This window comes from Phodopus roborovskii, unplaced genomic scaffold, assembly GCF_943737965.1.
Source record: "Phodopus roborovskii unplaced genomic scaffold, PHOROB, whole genome shotgun sequence".
NCBI classification, from domain to species: domain Eukaryota; kingdom Metazoa; phylum Chordata; class Mammalia; order Rodentia; family Cricetidae; genus Phodopus; species Phodopus roborovskii.
Genome location: NW_026125059.1, coordinates 13,346,427 through 13,367,445, shown reverse-complemented (window position 1 = coordinate 13,367,445; position 21,019 = coordinate 13,346,427). Strand labels below are relative to the sequence as shown.

The following is a 21,019-nucleotide window of genomic DNA, read 5'->3' as shown; positions in this document are numbered from 1 at the left end:
GACCAGGGAAAAACGAAAGATATAAAGTGGCTGAGCTGGAGGTGGGGAGAGAATTTAGGACCGGGAGTTGGGATTTTTTTTTGAGAATTTTGAGCAGGAGAGGGAGTAAAGGCAGGCTAGCATGTTTCTGGAGGCCAGGTGGACCCCAGAGCCAGGGCAGCTGAGCCTGACTGGGAGGGTCTATGGCTGGCCTGCTCCTCCTGCCTGCACAGCGCACTTGCTAATCTGCAGCTTTTCAGTTGCTGCGTGAAAAAGCCCTTTGTTCCGCCTCCTTCCCAGGCCTTTGTGCTCCGGCTCCAGGCCTGAAAGGCCCGTGTCCAACACATGTCTCAGGCGGCGGAGGCCCAGAGAGGCCCCGCCAGCGCCCGCCGCCACTTTCTGCACTGATAACACGGGCGGGGGTGCCGTGGCTACACTCAGACAAAGGCCTGGCATGCAGGCAAAGGCGCATTGTGCAGCCAGGACAAAGCAGCCGGGCAGGGAGGAAAGCCCTTGTCTCTGCTCTTCCCCCAATCCTAGAGAGGGAAACCGAGGTCTGGGAAGCAACGCCTGCAGGGCTCAAAGCCGTGAGAGACGGCCTTTGGAGGGCCTGGGCTGCATGCAGGATCAAACCTCTCAGGGCCTCAGTTTCCCCATCTCTCCCACAGGGATAATGGTAACTGCAGGGGTCTGAGCATACCATGATTGCATTTCCTGTCACTTGCTCACCCTGTGTGACCTTGAACCAGTGTCCCACCTCCTTAGGCTGTTTATGTATCTAATTCAGAGCCACCTGGTATCCTGGTATGGACTGGGTGAACTGAGGGGAGGTGAGTTCCTATTTGCTGGTGGGGGTGGGTGAAGGCATGTGGCAAATTGTGGAGGGATGTGCCATGGGCAGAGTGGAGTTTGTGTGCGCACGTGTGTGTGTGTGTGCGCGTGTGTGTGCACGTGTGTGTTCATGTACTCACTTGGATGTGCCTGTGCTCATGGAGGCCATCAGGTACCCACCATTACTCTCTACCTTTCTCCCTTCTGACAGACTTCACACCTGAAGCTCGATGCTTTGCCATGCTGGTGTGTATGGCCACATGTGTCTTTTTACATGAGTGTTGAGGATTCGAACTCAAGCCCTTAAGCTTTTGTCAAGAAGTGCTCTTACCCACTGAGCCATCTCCCCAACCCCTGGGCATCATCTTGTCCTGTCCTGGATTGCTGAGTGTGCTCTGCCCCTTGCACCTAGTTAGCCAGGCATGCTACCTAGAAGAACAGACTCGAGCTGACCCCCCTTTCCCTGGCATGCATGGGACAGTTCCGAGATTACACTTCTCAGCCGTCCCCTGCTCGGAACTTCATGACCTGAGCATCGAGCAAATGCCAAACTGGGCTACTCAGGGCTGTAAGGGAACAGGACCCTCCCAGCTGCCCATGTGCTCCTGTCACCACCCCCACCTGGCAGATGAGGTCACTGAGGCCACCAGGATAAACTCAGCTGAGTGAGGCTGTATCACGAACAGGACATGATCCTTCTAGCCAGGCTGAGTCCCAGCCTTGAGGGCATCTTCTCAAGAGGCCTGTCTTTATTTACATTAGGATGCCTTGTGGACCCACCATGCCCTCCCAACTAGGGGTGCATAATTACTCTGCACTAGAGTTAGCCTGTGCACCCAGAGGTGGGACTCTAGACCCAGAGTTCTTTGGGGCTTGTTGAACTAGCCAAAGGAAGCCTCAATGCCTGGAGCCTCCGTCCCCTTGGTCCCCAGCCTGACACTACCACGTATTTCCCTAGGAAGTGGGTAGGTGTTTGCTCAGCGGAATCCTGGAGAGCCCTGCCCCCTTGGCTGATGGAGGGGTGGAGGTGGGGTGCTGCAGGACACAGGGCTGAGGGAGGGTGATTTCATATTTGCTGTTTGTTGCGGGTGGGGTGAAGGCATGTGGCACACTGTAGAAGAATGTGCCATGGCAGAGTGGAGTTTTAAAAGTGCGTATGTGTGTTTGCGTTTTCCAATAACCCATTTAGTTATGAACTCAATGGAGTAACCCTTTGATGGAGTTAGCATCCTAAGGTCCAGTGCCTCCCCGCCTCCCGTTTCCCTCCCCACTCCTCATCCCCCCCATTCTTTTTACCCTCCTCCTCTAGGTTTTTCTTTTGCTCCTCTTGGGGGGGGTGGCAGAGGCTGGAGCCTAAGGATAGGCACCTGTGCCCAAGGCCATGGGGTGGGGACACTATAGGGAGACCTTTAACCAGTTAAGAGGTAGGCAACAGGCCTCAGCCCTGACTGTCTGGCTTCTAGCCTCGGGAGCCAGGAAGGAAGTGTGTGGCGAGGACTCAGCGTGTGGCGAGGACTGCCTGGCAGGCGAGGGAAGGGGGAAGCTGGCACACCTCATATGCATGCACGAAGCCATGTGTCCTGTGAGTTGTGGGTGGGAATGTATGTTTGTGGTGTGACTGTGAGTGGGGTATGTGTGTGTGACAGTGTACTGAAGTTGGAACAGCAAAGGCTTGAGCACCCTTAGCTCCACCCTGGCTCTGTGACCTTCCCTGCCGCGCACAGTCCAGCACCAGCGGCCTTGGTTCTCAGGTCTGTGCCCCACAGTCGGGGAGCCTCACCCTGGAGCTGCCCTTGGTTGAGTCACCACATATCCCCAGGCCTGGCTCTGAGCTGTGCAGGGGAATCTGGGTGAATGTTTGTGGTGCTAAATTGGACCTGTCTCAAGCTGCCCTCGGGCTCCTCCACATCTGAGGAGCACCTCGGAAGGGGGCCGGCACAGAGAGATGAAGGAGGGTGAGAGCTGGTTTCAAAGTCTGTCCCCTCAGCAGGGATGAAAGAGGAAGGGGGGAGTGGAAGCAGAGGGTGGCCAGCAAAGCGGAGAGGAGGGAGCTGCTGCCAGGAACACTGACCCGACTGCCTCATCCCGCCCAACCCCCCATGGTGCCAGCAGAAGCCAACCTGCTCAGGTCTGCAGTTTTCTGAGAAATGGGTGACACTGTCCTCTTAGGAGAAGGCCGGGGACAGCCATTGGCCAAACGTATTTAAAAGGCTGTGCCTGGGGGCAGGGAGACAGGGGCTGTGGCTACATCCTAGGCTTCTGGCTGGTGGGTGAGCTCCTATCCTACCTGGGAGGCCCTGGTTCCTTACCCCTTTCTGTTAACTATACCCCCAGGCTCCTGACGTTTGCACAAGCCTTCATATATCCAGAATGGGTTCAGCTCAGACCCATTCCTGCCAACTCCAAGGATTTTTCCCAGATCCCCAAGGCTGTCTCTCAGTCTGATAGACTGTGGCAGCTAAGTGAGACAGGATCTTCGCATCTTGTTGTCTAGGGCTGGCATGTAAGATTGTACAGGCTCGCCCTGCACAATTCTAAGAGGCTGTTAAGACAGACGACGGAACTAGACAATGCAATACTTAAACTTCCTTCTCAGTATTCAGCCGAGCTCAGCTTGGCACATTAATGGTGTAGCAGGAGGTTGGGGAAGAAGCAGCATGCCCAGGACCTCTTCCTGGTCCATCTGACACTGGCTAATCCTCCCACCTGCCCCTTCCCTGTGTCTGTTTCTGCCACCACTGCTGTCCTCCGCCTCTCTCACAAGTCCCTCCATCAGCAACCGCCCTCCCCCTGCATCTCTACCCTGCCTCTGCCCCTGCCTCACCCAGAGTCTGGCTCTTGGACTTCCCATCCTCTCTCTAGAGTTCCTCTTGTCTGTGTGGTCTGACAGGTCCCTCTGCCCTCTCTCTTTCCAGGCTCTTCACCTGGCCCTGCTCTTGCTGCTAGTTTCTGTCCTCATCTCGGGCCTCATTCATGCTCTAGCTGTTCAGGGAGTGTGCAGGGGTATTGGGCCTTTGAGTCTCAGGGCCCCAAGGTCCTAGTGTGAGTGAGCTGGTGGAGGTCACCATTCTCTGGGTGCTGGTTCAGTGGGGGCAAGCATGGTCTCTGTGGGGCAAACGTGGACACCGGGAAATCAGAAGCTGGGAAGTGAGCTGTGTGGAGGAGGGATATAGAGGAAGGGATGGGAGGTGCAGAGCCTGGGTGGCATGGGGTAGGTATTTCGGGGGGAGGAGCCAAGAAAGACCTTTAGAGAAATACTGTTGAGCAATGGGAATGAGAGGCTAGTGATCTTGGGACCTGGCCCAAGAGCAGCTGCAGCATAGGCCCTGGGAGCAGGCTGGGAGGAGGGGAGCATGTAGGGCAGGGGCTGGAGGGTTCTGGAGGGTTCTGGGATGGTCAGGTTGAAGGTCAAGGTGGAGTGTGACTGAATCCAAGAGGAGCAGAGGAGCTCAGGCGGTCAGGCTAAGCTCCACACTGGAGAAAGGCCTGGCTGCCTTGTGTGACAACAGAGGTGGCCAGGGGGCGTGCTGACTTGGGTCATCCTGTGACCACAGCTAGGGGAGAAGTCTGGCTACATTTTAAGGTAGAGATAGACTGGAGAAGGGGAGAGGGAGGAAGGGGAGAAGGGAGAGAGAGGGAACACATGTGGCCTAAAGGCCCGAAGAACCCTGTATAAGGAATGACCCAAGAAAATAGGGGCCTGTTTTGCTTGGTTTTGCTCCTTCTGAACATGGCCAGGGTTGTCCACTGAGGCCTGAGGTGGGCTGATGAGAGGAGAAAGCGGGACCTCTCCGGTTGCGGTCAGAGGGCTCCTCTGGCTCGCTGGGCACTGGCTCTGCATCTTTGTCCCTGTCTTGCCTGGAAGTGCTCCTTCTTTTCCTCTTGGGTTCTCTGGCTCCCAGTACCCCCTCCTCCCCTCTGCCTTCAGTCTGTTGGGGTGGTGCATAGCAGAACAGCAGGCAGCAGGCGTGGCCCCGGGCGGGGGTCTCACCGGACGGGCCGGTTGGCGGCGTCGGGGTCCCGCGCCGTCACCACGCCGACCAGGGAGCCCACCTGCGCGTCCTCCTGCACCTCCAGGAGGCCGGAGGGTGGCCGGAACTCGGGGGGCTCATCCACGTCAGTCACTGCCACGCGCACTATTGCTTGGTCTCGGAATGTGCCCAGGTCGGCGAAGCGGGGGTCCACGAACTTGTTGAGGGCTTCCAGCACCACCGTGTGTACCTGCTGTGACTCGAAGTCCAGGTGCTGGGGGAGGCAGAGAAGGCCAGTCAGTGATGGGCCTGGTGGGTAATGGATGGCGTGGCCAAGCTGGCAGTCAAGGTCACACACAATTGGCTCAGCCCACCACAGAGCTGGCTGTCAGAGGCCCAGCCCTTCCCAGGGGAAAGGGGGCTCCTAGGGATCTGTCTTTGCCTGGAAACACACAGGCACCACTTTAAAAGGCCCCAATTCCCAGGTTTCTTGCATCTCCACTCAGTATATTTTTATTTAATAGCCACCTGTAGGACCAATATGGCAGTGGATCTCCCTTTTACCCACGAGGAAATCGGGGCCAGAAGGGCAAGCCACACCCTGAGCAGGTGGCCCTTGGCACAGCCAGGACTCAAAGCCAGACCATTGTGGCTCCCAAAATCAAGAGGAAGGAATGGGGACAAAGATCTGCAGGCTCTAGGCCTGGGTTCTAGCCCTGACTCTGCAGCTATGAGCTGACTGTGTTCAATCAGATGGACCCTTTCAGCTTTGGGGGAGGGAGTGAAGCTCCCCAAGGGAGGAGCACCTTAGCTGAGCTTGGTGCTAGCCTTCCTGCACAGATGACCCCAGTGGCACAGCTTTAGTTACTATGGTCACGTGGTGGTGGGGACTTTCTGGAGCTCCTAAGCCTATGTCTGCATGGCATATGAGGCCCCTTCCCTAACAGCACAGATTCCCTTTTCCCCCTGTCTTGTTGCCTGAGCAATCAAGATGCAGAGAGCTGGGCGCTGCCTACGAATGAACGATGGCTTCTAAAGCCAGGCCATTCATCAGACGGGGTTCTGCCAGGCTCTGGAGCCATTGCTGACTCCACAGGCGCCTCAGACGACTACCGGAGCCACCAAACTTCAGAGCGTGGGAATGATGCCTCCCCAAGGGAGAGAGAAAACTAGCCTGCTGGGATGAATTCTGATGCCATGGGCTGCTAGGAAACTATGGTGTGTCCCATAGATTTCCCATCTATGAGCGGCCTGTCTTATAGTTGGGGCACATGGAGATCAAAAGACTGGAAAGTAGTTGCATTCTGCAGCTAGAGCCCTGAGCTTGTGTTCCTACAGGACTGTCCCAGGTGAGTGACCTGAGCAGGGTACTGAACCCCTTAGGGTACCGAGGCCCTGCAATAATGGGTGGACTTGGGCCTTCCACTGGGTGGCGTGATCGAGGGCACAGTCCTCAAGGCTTGGCGCCCTGAGTCATCATAGCCATGGGCAAGTCCTGGAAGGAGGTTCTTGCTTTGTTCTGGGACCTCCTTCCCCATCCTCCCAGGAGCACTGGGTCTGTTGGGCCGAGATTTCTGGGTCAGCCAGGGGTAAGCATAACTGCTGGATGTAGTGGGGAAAAAGCTTGGGTTCAAATCCCAACTCTGTCTCTTCCAGATGTGGGCATGGCAAGCCCCTTTCTCATTCTCCATCTTTCTCAGTAGTTGAAATGGGGATCATGACCTTTCTTTCAGAGGGACACATGGGGATTAAAAGACCTTCAAAGGGCCAGGAATGTGCTGAAGCAGGTCCAACGATGTTGGACTCAAACCTGAATTCACAAGTAGCTGTGCAACCTTGGGTAGATCACTTATCCTCTCTCAACCTCCTTCTGTCCCCTGTGAGTTGGTAGTGAGCCATCAAGTCCTCAACTCAGCCCCGGGGACGGAGGAGATGAGATGCCCTGGCTGCCACAGTTGGCCCAGGCACCGGCCTTCCCACCCTGCCCAAGGCAGCCAGCCCCTACCTTCTGCACTACTATGATGGCCTCCTGAGTGTCGCTGTCCGTGGTAACCTTGAACGCATCTCCTCCACTGCCACTCTCTTCTCGCAGGTGATAAGTCATGTCTGTGTTCTCGCCCACATCTGAGTCCTCCGCCTTCACTCGGCCCACAGCCGTGCCGATGGGCACTGACTCTTGAATGCTGAACTGGTACATCTCTGTGGGGGACATGCCAGGAGGGTGACCCTGGTTTCTGCCAGCCCTGGGGAAAGGAGGAGGGGCCTGCGTATGCCGGGTGGGGTGGGGTGGATTTGTATCTGAGGGAGGCTGCCCACCAGGTGGGAATTTGAGACTGCAGTGGGCCTGTCTTTTGAAGAAGTGCAGAGACTATGGGATTAGAAGTCTCTCATTCCACCCCCTGGCTTCTTGGTTGACAGTATAGGGAGGGACATCCCTGCCATCCTTGAGACCTGTTTCTCCACCTGCCCAGCAAGAGGGACAGAAAAGGTTTATGATGAGGGTTGAGGCTCTGGAGCCAATTCTGACCTGTACCCCTGAGCTTCACTTCCCTTACTTGTGAAATGGGAAGAACCCACTCCTAATAGCAGGGTTACTATGACAATGCAGATACTGTTACCTGTGAGGTGTGAGGAACTGTGCACTGGACTGCATGGAAATGACTGGCTTGTGGCATTGATGGCATTTATGTCACCTCCAAGAAGCACCTCTGATGCTCCAGACAGTGAACAATAGAAGAAGACAGTGCTTCACTGATAAAGGGGTGAGGAGACGAGCCAAAAGCAGCAGATAGCTAGGAAAACACATTCTAGAGAGAGATGGCAGGTGTGAACACTCTGAAGCCAGCGCTCTTTGGCAGAGATGGCCAAGTGACTGAAGGGAAGACAGATGATACACCAGTAGCACCTTACCAGAGCCAGGGTCAAAGCCAGAGTGGCTTGCTGAATGAGGGGTCAGCCCAGGTGATGTTTGGGAGTTTGCGTCTTGGTGCCTCAAATGCCTGGGAACCTTTGTGTGGAGTGGCTGCCTCTTTCTCATGCTCATACTGCAGCCTTGAGAGCATCCTTGCTTGGACCTCTCCACAGCTCCCCACTGCCCTTGGGATAGACAGGAAAGTCCCTCAGTCTGCCTCACAACATGCACAGAGCCAGCCCATCACTCCGCTGCTATGGTTCCAGCCTGCTGGGTGGCCCAGTGATTATAGCACAGCTCAGGGCTTGCCCGTACCTGCCTCCACCTTTCCTCCCCACTTTACCCTACCTCTTCAGCTGCTTCTGTACCCCTCCCTGAGGGCCCCAAGAACATTCTAGCAGGTGCTGCTATCAATTGCTCAAATTCTGTCCCCTCTGGGCAAAATGTGAGCTGTGGGAGACAAGGGTCGTGGCACTCATTTGACAGGCGCAACAAGCTGTCTCATAGGTGGGCTGTGCTAAGGACAGGTGAGTAAATAAATAAAGGCCAGCTGCAGTTACAAATGGGCAGTCTCCAGGTTCTCGTAGATTCTAATTGCACTCAGTGTCGGTGGGGATGTGGTACAAGGGACACATACATTTCTTCATGAGGAAACACTTCTCAGCAATACTAGAGAAGGGTTTGCAGAAGGGTACTGGGAGACATCAGCAACTAGGTTAAAGTTCAGAAAAGCTCCACCTAGAAACAAGCTGAGTATCCAGCAGGATAGATGTGTGGTGAATATTATATAGCAAGGAGAAGGAACTCAGCTAGAAGAAACAGCCCGAGATTAGGAATGCAACTTTGGAAGTCAAAGGCACACAGCAGTTTATATCATATGGTTTCACTTATTTGAGGTTCACAAGGGGTGGGAGGAGATGATAGTGCTTGGATACAGAGAGAGGAGGGCAGACTCTCAGAAAAGCGTAGAAATGATGGCAACAGGCAGAGTGGTCGCTGGTACTGTTGGGGCAGAAGATGCAGCGGCTGGGAAAGGCACTCGGGGGACTCTGGGTCCTGCTGGTGGGGCTGAGGGTTGGCTTTAAGCTTTTCTACTTTTTGCCCTTCTGTCCTCTATAGTCACAAAAAAGAAATGAGGGCAGGAGAGAAGGGCAGAAGGGCAGAAGGAAGGAAGGAAGAAAGGGAATGAGGGAGTAAGGGAGAAGGAAGAGGAGGAGGGAGGTAGAGATGGAGGGAGGAATGCATCAGCAGCCTTTCTGGCTGGGCCTCCTTTCTGCTCTGCCCCTCATGCAGAGCCTGCTGCCCAGAGCCTGTCACTGTTTATTGTCTGGCCTGAAGTGTTCCCTTTGGGATCAGGAGTGCTGGGGCCTGCCCGCCTCAGCCCAGTGTCTGTAGCCTGTGCTGGGCACACCCTGTGCTGAATGGCTAAGGTGGTAGGCTGCTGTGAGCTCAGCTAAGGGATTGCATTCGCTTATCTTGTGGGGGTCAGTCCCCTGTGGCTGGGCCTAATATGAGAGCAGTGGACCTCGGGTAATGACTCGCCTGATAGGAATCAGCTGGCTCTCAGCGGCATTTAGTCTCTGCCAGCTGCAGCTGCAGCTTCCCTGTGGCGGCTGGGCCTGAGCCTGGGACAGCCCCACTAGCCAGGCTGACAGACAGGTGGGGGCCTAATCCAGAGAGGCCGTTTATGCCCACTTGTGCCAGAATAGACAAGCCACCTGATTCATCTGCACAGACTGCTAGTCTCCAAGGAGGGAGAACCTTGTCCTCAGACTCAGCTTTCCTGGGCTTAGGTATGGGTGTCCCTCTGCCTGGGAGCAGTGGCTGCCCCCTTCAATCTAGGCCCCTGTGAGCAAGCCTTCATCACCACTTTACAAGCTTGGGTCAGGCACCTAGCAGCAGCTAGAAGGCCCTGAATTCAGGGACAGCAAGAGGGCAAATGGATGGACAGAGGGTGGGCAGGGCTTCTCCAACGGGAGGCTACAGCAATCCTGTCTGCAAAACCAGATCGGCAGGGGTTTCCTTCTGTGGGAGGCAGGCTTGGAGGAGGACAGGGTGAGTGGGGACATAGAAGCACCCAGGTGCAGGCAGGAAGCTTTAAGGGAAGCTGGACCAGTGAACTCTCATGCAGACGGACAGATACACATAACACCACTTACTCTGTGGGAAGCGGGGTGGGTTGTCATTGACGTCAGTAACCACGATGGTGACTGTAGTGGAGCCTGAGAGGCCACCCAGCTGGCCTGCCATGTCTGTGGCTTGGATAACCACTTCATAGCGTTCCTGGCTCTCACGGTCGAGGTCGGGCACAGCTGTCCGGATCACACCTGTGGGTGAGGGAGAATGGGGACACGGTGACAAACTCTGGTCAGGCAGAGTCAGGGCTCAGCCATGCTGGCCTGTGTACTGAAGGTCAAGGGAGAGCCATGGGTGCAAAAGACATGTGTGGGATGGTGGTTTGATTGAGAATGGCTCTCAAAGACCATGTGTTTTCATGTTGGGTCCTCAGTTGGTGGAATTGTTGGGGAAGGATTAGGAGGTGTGGCCTTGACGGAGGAGGTGTGTCACTGGGCGTGGGCTTGGAGTTTAGCTCTACCCCTGCTTGTGGATCAGATGAGCTCTCGGCTAGGCTACTATTTCAGGATCGTGCTGCCTGCTTATGGTCACGGTCTTCACCGTGATGGTCACAGATTCTAACCCTTGGGAGCTGTGAGCTCCAATTAAATGTTTGGGGGTGGGGATTGCTTGACAGGATCTCACTGTTTAGATCAGGCTGGTCTGGAACTTTCTGTGCAGACCAGGCTGGCCTTTGCCTCCTGAGTGCTGGGATTAAAGGAATGCACCCACCATGCCTGGTTAAATGCTTTCCCTTGGTTGTGGTGTTTTGTCACAGCACTAAAAAAGTAAACCAAGACGTGTGGCCACCGGGCTCCACGGAGCTCATGGGCCAGTGCACACTTGCACACAGACACCTCACACACATTCCCACGGTACACAATCACAGACAAGTGCTCTGCACCTTCATACACGTACACGTACACACCAACAGACTAACACCCTGACACACGTGCCTCACACACTTCCACATACAAAGGACCACTTGCTTTGCTGAGAGGAGGCCTGGGGACCAGCTCTGCCCCTGGGAATCTGCCCCTGGTAGCCAGTCCCATCGTGGGTCTGTTTCCCCTAGGATTTGGTTTGTATGAGCAGGGCATCTGCCTGGCTTGTTGGTGACCTGTAGAACTTAGTACCAAACAAGTGCTCTGGGTGTTTAGCATTTAAGCAACTGTCACTGAGGGTCACACTCATTCCTGCATACATATGGACCACAGTCACATATGTGCACCCCTAATTGTCCCCAGCCCTCTCCCACACCCCAAGCCTGGGTCTTCTGCCCAGGCCACAGAGAACGGCTGGGAAGACCATCTTCCAAGCTGCCCATGGTGTAGAAGCAGAAAAGGGAATGCTGAAGGTTAACTCTGCAGAGAAGATGGCCAGGCCTCGTTTCCTGCCAGTGTGGGAACCCTGGTCAGGAGGGGGGGGTTGATGAGGCATTCAGAGCCTCTCCTGACACCCCCTCCCACCTGTCAAGCACAGGTGGTGACAGGTGGTGACTGGGCCCGAGCACCAGGTGGAGTCATGCATCAGCAGCCCCAGGATGCGCCCCATAAAACCTGTGCTCCAACTCCTGATGTCCCCAAGTCCCTGGATTCCAGTAAAGGTAATGGGACGGGAGAAGAGGCTATGGGATGGTGTGTGTGCATGCGCGTGTGTGTGTGTGATGTGACCAGAGCAGGCAGTACTCAGAGTGGTCTGCTTTTGTGATCACAGGGAGAGGAAGGGAAGAACATAAGGGGAAGAAAGAAGAGAGAAAGGGAACAGAGAGAGAGAGAGAGAGAGAGAGAGAGAGAGAGAGAGAGAGGAGCCAAGGACCCAGGATAAGAGAGACCTGGGTAGAGAAACAGCAGGAGATACTAGGGAAGAAGAAGACATTTGGGGAGGGGAGACCTCCTGAGAAAGGGAGAGAAGACAAGCAGGGGAAGAGTCAGAACCACGGAGAAGAGAGAGAGGGAGACAGAGGGAGAGAAAAAGACAAGGCTTGTTGGAGCCAGAACAGGTGGCTAATCCAGCAGGGAGCAAGGACAAATGGCAGGCAGGTATAGTGGCCACCGGGCTTACAGGTGAGGTCCAGGGCAGGAAGGTAAGAAGAAGAGCTGACTTTGTTGTTTTGAGAGAGGCTTTCATGTATCTCAGGCTGGCTTTGAACTCCTGACCTTCCTGCCCCCACCTCCCAAGTGCTGAACTACAGATATGTGCCAGCATATCTGGCATGGCGCTGAGTAGCTGGACACTTTACATCTAGGGATTCACTGAGTGACAGTCTGGTAGCAGGATTTAGGGCTACCATGTATCTCAAAGCTCTGCACCCCCAGCTCTGAGTAGAAGTCTGGCTCTACCTGAGTAGGTGAGGAGGGAGGCCCCATGCAGCTAGCTTCCCTGTTGTCCCCACTCCAGAGAGATTGGGGACATGATATCTCATAGATCATGTGGCTCAGGAGCCTCTGGGCATCCTGGAGTGGGAAGCAGGGGTCATGTGGCCTCTGGACATTGTCTGGAGTCATGCACCATGTAAAGTTGCTATGGAGATAGTTTCTGATGAAACACAACTCCCAGTACCCACAACCTTGAATAATTCCTACCCGCTGAATATGGCCTTGGGCATGTGATGTGCTCTGGCTTAGTGGACAAGTCAGAGGACTGTTAAGTCTTTAGTGTTGGGGTCTTTTCTCTGGGAATCCTAAGGCCCCTGCACATTGAAGCAACCCAGAATGAAAGGGACATGGTAAGAGGTCTATGTCTGCCAGCAGAGTCAGCACTCAGCTGCCTGACAGCCAAGGGCTGTTCCACAAATGACCCTTGAGAAGGAACTGCTCGACTAGCCCACACAACTGTGACAAAGAATAAACCATTGATCCACAAAGTTTGGCTTAGCTTGATTGGTACAGCCTTAGGTAACTAGAGAAATCCGATTAGCTGAACTGTTCCAGAGCTAATTCATGTAGCTGTGACTAACTGATGGTCAGTTAGTCTGAGAGGCCCAAGATGACCCCAGCCTCCCTCTGTGGGGACATGTGGGCTCCCTCTCCCTCCAGGAAGCTGGCATCCTTCTGTGAGATCTCAGGACTGTGTTCCAGAACAAAAGTTGAAGGTCAAAGGCTGGCCCTCATCTGGTGACCTGGGTTCTGTTCACACACACATTGTCCTCTACATGTATGCCTACACACATGCACACACACACAGAAAAACACACAAATGTTAAAAAGTTATTTTTTTAATGAAAGACTTCTTAAGAACGTTGGAATCTACATCTACAATCACTTCCTATTGGGCCAAAGCCAACCAGGTTCAAGGGTGGGGAAGTGGACTCCACAGCTCAATAGTTAGTGGGGACGGCAGGGGGGGGGGGACAAAGACAAGGCACACCGCAGTGAGCCTTCTGTGTGCATTAGCAGATTTTAGATTTGCAGGTTTGTCTTCTCTGGGTACAGCCAACCACATACGGAAAACATGAAGGAGGTAACCACGGCTGCGCTGCATGTGTGGCACTTTCCCCTCAATGTTATTCCCCGAACGAGAGGGTGAGACATGGATTTCCTGCACTGGCTTCATGAGAGGTGTCATCAGTCCTCCAGGGGTGACTTAGAGTACATGAACGGATGCGGGAGGTGACATGCTGGTATCTCACCACCTTATGCTCCAGCAGCTTTGGAGACTTGGAGCCAATCCCTGTCAGATACCAACAGATGAATGTCCTCTGTGGGGGTGCACAGGGAGGAGGGCATACGGAGGTGCACAATTCCCAAATCAGCCGTGCTCTCATTCATTCATTCATTCATTCATTCATTCATTCATTCACTCACTTGACACTGAGGGTCTGTGATATGCTGGAAACAGGCAGCCTTGGATATGAGGAGTGTAAAAAAGATAAGTGTGGGTCAGACAGACACGGGGTTGGCTATTCTTTCCACTGTTTACACACCCTGACTTGGGGAAGGTTTTGGATCTGTCTGAGTCTGCGCCTTGTTCCATAAAATGAGGCTATCCACTATGGTAGCTTCTCGACAGGATCCAGAATTACCTAGGAGGCAGGGCTCTGGGCACACCTGTGGGGGATTATCTCAATTATGTTAATTGAGCTAGGAAAACCTGTCTTAATGAGGATGCAATGTGACCATCCCCTTGGAGATCCGAGGGGCCTTGATTTCTTGCTGTGATGGACTGTGAATGGAACCCTTTCTGCTGTTTTTCTTTATCTTTTTGGGGGGGAATTTTATCACAGCAAGAGGAAAACAAGATGAAGAGACCTCTCCTGGGGGTTGCTGAGGCACACAGATGAGACAAGTCTTACTTTTTAAGAACTTTTTAAAAGTTGTTTTTGTGTATGTGTGTATGTATTTTGTGTGTGTGTGTGTGTGTGTGTGTGTGTGTGTGTGTGTGTTAGTTTGAATGACATATTCCTCATAAGTCTTGGGCATTTGAATACTTGGTCCCCAGTTGGTGGCTCTTTGGGGAGGAATTATGAGGTGTGGCCTTGCTGGAGGAGTGTGTCACAAACGGTAGACATGGAGGTTTGGAAAGATTGTCACCAGTGTGAGTGTGCCCTTCGCTTTCTGACTGTGATATGAAATGTGAGTTCTCAGATGTCCCGCAGCCATGCCTCCTCTTGGCCATTGTGGACCCTAACCCTCTGGGATCGTGAGCCCAAATAAACCCTTCCTTCTGCAAGTTGCTTTGGTCTCGATGTTTTATCACAGTAGCTAAGGAGTAGCTAAGGGCAAGCACATGCCACAGTGCACCTGTTGAGGGCAGAGGACAACTTTGAGTGTCCATTCTCACCTTCTGTCTTGTCACTAGGTCACTAACCTAGGCAGTGGTGGTGCACACCTTTAATCCCAGCACTCAGGAAGCAGAGACTTGTGAAACTCTGAATTTCGCTGGTCTACAGAGCGAGTTCCAGGCTCCAAAGTTACAGAGAAACCCTTTCTCAATAAACCAAAATGAGTAAGTAAGTAAATAAATAAGAAGACAGGCTCACTCATTTACTGCTTCTTACCCCAAGCTTCTGAGAGTTCTGTCTCTGTTTCTCATCTCACTATGGGATCGCTGAGGTTACACACACACACACACACACACACACACACACACACACACCACTACCTCTGGCTTTCTGTGGTTCTAGGGACCTGAACTCAGGGCCTCAAGCTTGCACATAGAGCATTTTACCCATGGAGCCATCTCTTCAGCCCCATTTTAGAGGCTCCCACACATATTTTTCTTGGCATCCTGGGTTAGGCACCCCCATGGACAAGCCCCAGGGAGGCAGAGGCCCAGGTGATCTTTTTGTCAGCATAAGGATGTCTACATGGCTTGGGATGACTGCTCAGAACTTGGACCGCCTGAGTGGCCTCTTCTGCCTCCTGCCTGTCCCCCTCACCTGGAAGGCTCTTTCTAGTTTCTCTGTCAGAATAGAAATCTACAAGGGCAGAAGAGGAGTTGGGTCTACCATCCAACCCCAGGACCCAGCATACAACGGATGCTTAACAAGTCTGACTTCCATCCCCTCTGGGACCAATGGTGGTCCCTGGCACACAGGTGTGACTTTTTAGGCAAGAGTATGACATCTCTGAGAGAGCCTTTCTGTTCATGCTGAGGTGGTGGCAGGTGGGGCTCACAATTATAACTGGTCATGGCTGCCCATGGCTGTGTTCGCACCCAGGATCCCCAGTTCCAGCTGTTGCCTTCACCAACCCCTCTATCTCCTCCAGATGCTTCAGAGGGGGCCCTGGAGCCTGTGTGATGCCTCATTAGCCTCCAAATGCCATCCCTGTCGCCCCTGTGGGGGGCTGGCTGGCAGGCCTGGCCTTTAAAACACACAAGTTAATTCCTCCTCTGGCATTCGGCCCCATGGCGCAGCCCCTCCTCCTCTCTTCCTCACACCTTCCCCTCAGGCCTCTTGTGGCTCTGCTCCCTGCTAGCTGCGCAACGAGAACAGACTGTACCTCGCAGTAGCAGCTAAATATAGACCCGCACTGGCAGAATATTCCTGGCTGGGGAAACGGGCTGGGGCTGGCAGTAGTGCCAGGGTGATTGTGGCAGTGGGGGGTGATGCTGGGGTACAGAGGGAGGACCCAGTGCATCCTGGGAAATGTCAGAGGGAGGACCCTTTCGGACCCGGAAGTTGGGGAGATTCAACCAAGGACCGCATTAGCACTCCTCACCTGGCTTGGAACGAGCCCCCTTTCTGGCTTCTAATACACTGTCTCTGTTGCACTGGGCCTTTGGACTCTCACCTGTCACGCCACTTCTGAGCATGGTGGTTGCTTCTCAGAAACTGGAGCCCTCTTCACTCTCATAGTGTTTAACCTTTCGTCTACCCGTCCTTGCTACCTCCCAAGATTCAAGCCCTGCTAACCCCCACACTCACCCAAACAATTCTACTCTTGCCTGTGACTATGTAGCTTAGGCTGGCCTCAAATCCATAGAGATCCCTGTACCAAGAGCTGTGCAGAACACAATACACACTCCTTGTCCTCATGACCCCACCGCTTATCCCTAAACAGCCCCATGGCCCTCACTTCATCTGGGTGTGGACTCCAATTTCTACATCTCCGTCTAATCCTTTACACTCCTTGCTGGAAGCCATTGCTTCCCAGCACTGTGCTTAGGCCAGTGGGCTTATTTTCTGTATTTCTTCTTTTATTTCCATTTAGAAAAAAATTTATTTATTTGTATTTTATGTACACTGGTATTTTGTCTACATGTATGTCTGTATGAGGGTATCAGATCCCCTGGAACATGAGTCACAGACAGTTGTGAGGTGCTGGGAATTGAACCCGGGTCCTCGGTAAAAGCAGCCAGTGCTCTTAGCCACTGAACCATCTCTCCAGCCCCAACTTTCTCTCTTTCTTTCTCTGCTAAAAGCTCCAGAAATGCCGTCTTGGATGACCCTGTTTCTGTCTCCCTAGTGCCTAGTGCACACCCAGACCTGTAGTGACCAATCTGTCAGTATCTGAATGAACCACAGAAGTCTCCCTCTGCATTCCCACAAGCTCAAGAGCACAGGGTGAGGGGTGTGTACTAAAGCAGAAGGTGCTTAAGAGAGAGAAAGGGGGGACAGTGAGCTCCTACAAAGGGCAGACACTGGGCAGGCTGGAGCCCCTGATGCCTCCCTTACTCTACTCTCCTATAGTCATGGGAGACTTCAAAAGCTTCAGCCATCCTCAGAGCTCCATGTCCATGGTTTAGACAAAGGCCTGAAACTTCTATAAGTTTCCTTTCTTCTCTTCCCTTATAACTCTGACACAATTAATGCTGAATTATTATCTTAAAATACTTGTTTATTTCTATATGTATGAATGCTTGCCTGTAAGTATATATGTGTGCCATGTGTATGCAGTCCCTGCAGAGGCTGGAAGATGGTGTTGGATTCCCCTGGAGCTGGAGTTATAGACAGATATAAGCAGCCACCGTGGTGCTGGAAACTGAACTTGGGTCCTCTGGAAGATCAGCCAGCGCTCTTAATTGCTGCACCATCTCTCCAGTCCCTAAGGTTGGGGTTTTTTGTTTGCTTGTTTTTTGCTGTACCCCAGACCCTGGGACACACTGGTCAGTCCCTCTCCTGTTGATGTCTCTTAATTCACTTCCTCCTCTTTCCATGGGAGGCAGCTCTGCCCTACATGACTATGAGAGAATGGAACAAGGGGAGAATCAGAGGTTCTAGCCTGCCTAGTGTCTGCCCCTTGCAGGATTTTCCTGCGCCCTATCATTTTCTTTAGCATCTCAGCACACACTCACTTCCAACCCTGCATCAACTCCAGCCTCTCAACCAGCCAGGTGTTAAGGAATCCAGGTAGGTGTTGGGCAAGTACTTTTGACTTTTGTCTTTAGGGTTCTGTGCTGGACGCCTGGGCTCTGGCACCTCTCTGCCTCCAATTCCTGTCTCAGGGCCAAGCTCACTTGCTGCCACCCAAGGGATCTTGTTAAAATGAAAACCTGAACATGTCACTTCCCCGCTCAGACATCATCAATGAACCCACAGCATTGGTGAGGAGGAGGGGACTTGGGCATGGCAATCTGAGGGTGGGGAGTATAATCTGGTACCTCTAGGTACTATCTGTTGAGATTCCAAATGCATGTGTCCTGTGACCCAGCATTTCTACTTCCTGAAAATTACCCTGCAGACACACTCCCACGGGCAGAAAATGATGTATGTACAAGGTTATTCGTGGAAGCACTGTTCGTTGTAGCAAATGATTGGAAGCAGGGTACGTGTCCATCAGGAGGGGACAGGTGAAATAAATTTCAGTATATCCATAACAGGCATTAAATAAAAGAATGAGGGCGCTCTTTGTGGACTGATATGGAACCATCTTCAAGATGTATTGTTAAGCAAAAGCAGCAAGCTATATGTATGGCGTGTTTATAACTACCGTCCATGTAAAGCAAAGAAGATAAACACACATGCCCTATTTCCTTGTACATGCATAGCACAGCTCTGCAAATATCCACAAGAAAATTACATTGGTTGCCTTGGGGACATAGGCGAGGTGGCTTGGGGACCAGACGAGGTGAAGGATTGCTGCTAAATACTCATTTGAACTTTTTGAATTTTGAACCCTAAGATGAGATGTTCTATCTATTTTCAAAACGACTTAATGTTTTTCAAGTGAACGAGTCTGAGATTGTCCAGGCTGCACACACCAGCCGCTTGCTACTTGTGGGGCTGTGGCGGCTGGGGGCAGGGAGTGGGGCACTTCCTCCTTAGCATTTCCTTAATGTTTGAATGTTTTCCTCAAATGTACTGCCTTTGCAAGGAGGTAAGAATAATGAAGATATTATGTATAAGAGAACACAATTAAACTGAGCTCATAGACTGGATTCCTCCCTCTCCTCCCCAAACCAAACAAAACAAACACACGAACAAAAACCAAAGCCAGATCCATCACACACACCCACACACACTGCCCTTAGAATCGACTTGAGCTCCCGAGCTCTGCCAGCCTGGACACATTGCCTGCCCACATCCCCACCCCTAGCTTTCACTGCACCATGCCCTCTCCCTGGGCGCCTTCCCTCACCTCTCCATCTATGCTTTACTGCTGGGCACTTCAACTGATTATTCCAGTGAATGCCTATCCCACCCCTACAGTCCCATGGGCCACACATGGCATCTGATAGCTGCCTTGAAGTTGCTATCACATCTTCTTCCTATCCTGGGACAGTAAAATGTCCTGTCATTGTCAGTAGCTCTCCTCAGCTGTGTGACTCAAGCTTAGTCATCTGCCTCTCTGAGCCTGTCTTCATTGGCACTCTCCCAGAGATCTCAGAGGTGCATCATCTTCTAAGCCCAGAGTAAAGAGGGAGATGGTGGGTGCTGTTGTTCTGTGGCGCATGCATGCGTGAGGGGTAAATAAGGAAGTGTCACTTCATCTTCCCATCAGATCAGCAGCTGCTGTGGGAGCAGTGCTTAATACACACCTAAAAGGATAACCTCCAAGAACTCACCGGTGACCCAGTAACACACCCGGATCGCTTTAGTCCCAGGGACAAGGGGGCCAAGTTCAGACACATGAGATCCTTACAGGTACAGATAGCTGTGCCTCCTGCCTTTCCCTTTTCCTCCTCTATTTACGTGACATGCCACCCACTTTCCCACACTCTCTCCTCTTCTTGCATGGCTGCCCACACTCCCACATCCCCAGAGTCTCCTGGAACCCAAGAGGCATGCCTACAGGAGCTCTGTGCTTCCTCAGTGTTGCTGGGTCAGCAGGCTTGGCCATCGGCCATGGGCTCTATCGCTCTGGCCCCACCCCCTGGCCCAGCCCCACCCCTCACCTGTCTTGGGGTCCACTGTGAAGTGGTGCTCGCCATCTAGCACGCTGTACACCAGCCGGGCGCTGCTGCCATAGGTGGGGTCATCTGCATCAGAGGCCATCACCTGCATCACAGACGTGCCTGGACCCAGGGGACCAAGCAAGACAATGGTCATACAGCAGTCACCTGGAACTTTGTGGCCCTGTCCTCTCCCCGCTCTAGGGAAGCCATGAGAGGAATCTACTGGAGATCATCGGCCAGCCACCTCACAACCCTGTCCTCACACGGAGGCCCAACCTGCTTCCTGACCCATGGACTTCCTAGGGACACCAGTGATCATGGAGTCATATCTGGACTTAAGTACCCTTGGTTCCCAGAGGTAGGACTAGCAAGGGAATCTTGGTTTCTCCTCCAAAAATGGGCAGAATGCCAGACCTTGACTTGCAGGACAAGTGGGAGGGCGGATCTGATATTTCCATACTGTGCAGCTAAGGGCAGACCCTCACAGGCAGAAACGGGGACAGTCATTATCTACTCGGCGAAGAGACACAGTCAGAGCTGGGGCTGGAAAGCAGGCCGGGGGTGGGGGGGTTAGTCACTCCAGCCCCTCTGCATTCATTTTGGACTCTGCCACCTGTCTTCTCTCTCTGCAGCAGCAGAGAGAGAAGAAACTCAACCCAGCTCACTGGGCCTCAGAGGCTGGCATCTCTTTCCTGGCCCCCAGGCAGGAGGATGGCATTGGCCAGCTTCCCTTTGAAAGTGGTTAGCCGTAGGTCACAATGCCCTCTTGCCCCTCCCCCTGGTGCCCAGACAGCGCTGCCCCCCCTCAAGCCACACACACTTTTCCTCATGCTCTGCACGTAGGCTGCTGGGGAGAGCATAAATTGGATAAAAGTCCATCAAACAGCGGCAATTAAGTTATTGATTTTCGACGCTGCCTCATTAAACTGGGAGCTTCTCCCGGCCTGTCCCAGAGATGGCTCTAATTTGACATCATGTTCAATTTGACGAAAGCAGGGCTTGGGATGTGAGGCTAGACCAGTGGGGGAGGGGAAGACGGGAAGACCATGGGAACCTTTCTAGAAAAAAAAAGGGGGGTTGGGGGAGGTGGAAGATCTAGAAAGAGTTTTGGGGGCTCAGGATGTGACCCAAAGGGGCAGGGACTCAGACCCTACATCTGGGTGATGTCCTCAGCTGGACTCCTTGCTGGGGGTCTGGGTGAGACCCTCCTGAGGCTGAGCTGGGCTCCCTGGGCCAGCAGACAGCCTGCTGGGAGGTGAGGCCAGTTCACTGCTTGGCTAATGAGGGAGTCTGGAAGTGCTAGTACAGCAATTCTGCTGAGCCCAACCCGATGCCCGCCTCTCCCGCCTCCAGCCCAGGGCCCTCCATCATTCCAGACAGACACATGTATTTATTTTTCACTCCTTTGCATTTTTCATTTTCCTCCCTGTGT

At 53.1% G+C, this 21,019-nt stretch overlaps 1 protein-coding gene across 2 annotated transcripts in view; it reads right to left on the bottom strand.

Annotated features, from left to right (window-relative positions):
* Cdh22 (cadherin 22) overlaps positions 1-21,019 on the bottom strand; it is a 64,194-nt gene that overhangs the window by 22,357 nt on the left and 20,818 nt on the right. Inside the window, exons 3-6 of one of the 2 annotated variants that reach the window (XM_051186310.1) lie at positions 19,588-19,707; positions 9,852-10,019; positions 6,787-6,980; positions 4,802-5,055 (exon numbers count right to left, since the gene is read on the bottom strand). In XM_051186310.1, the coding sequence (XP_051042267.1) occupies positions 4,802-5,055; positions 6,787-6,980; positions 9,852-10,019; positions 19,588-19,707 (736 nt within the window). The remainder of the gene's footprint in view (positions 1-4,801; positions 5,056-6,786; positions 6,981-9,851; positions 10,020-19,587; positions 19,708-21,019) is intronic. The other variant, XM_051186318.1, reaches the window with a different exon arrangement.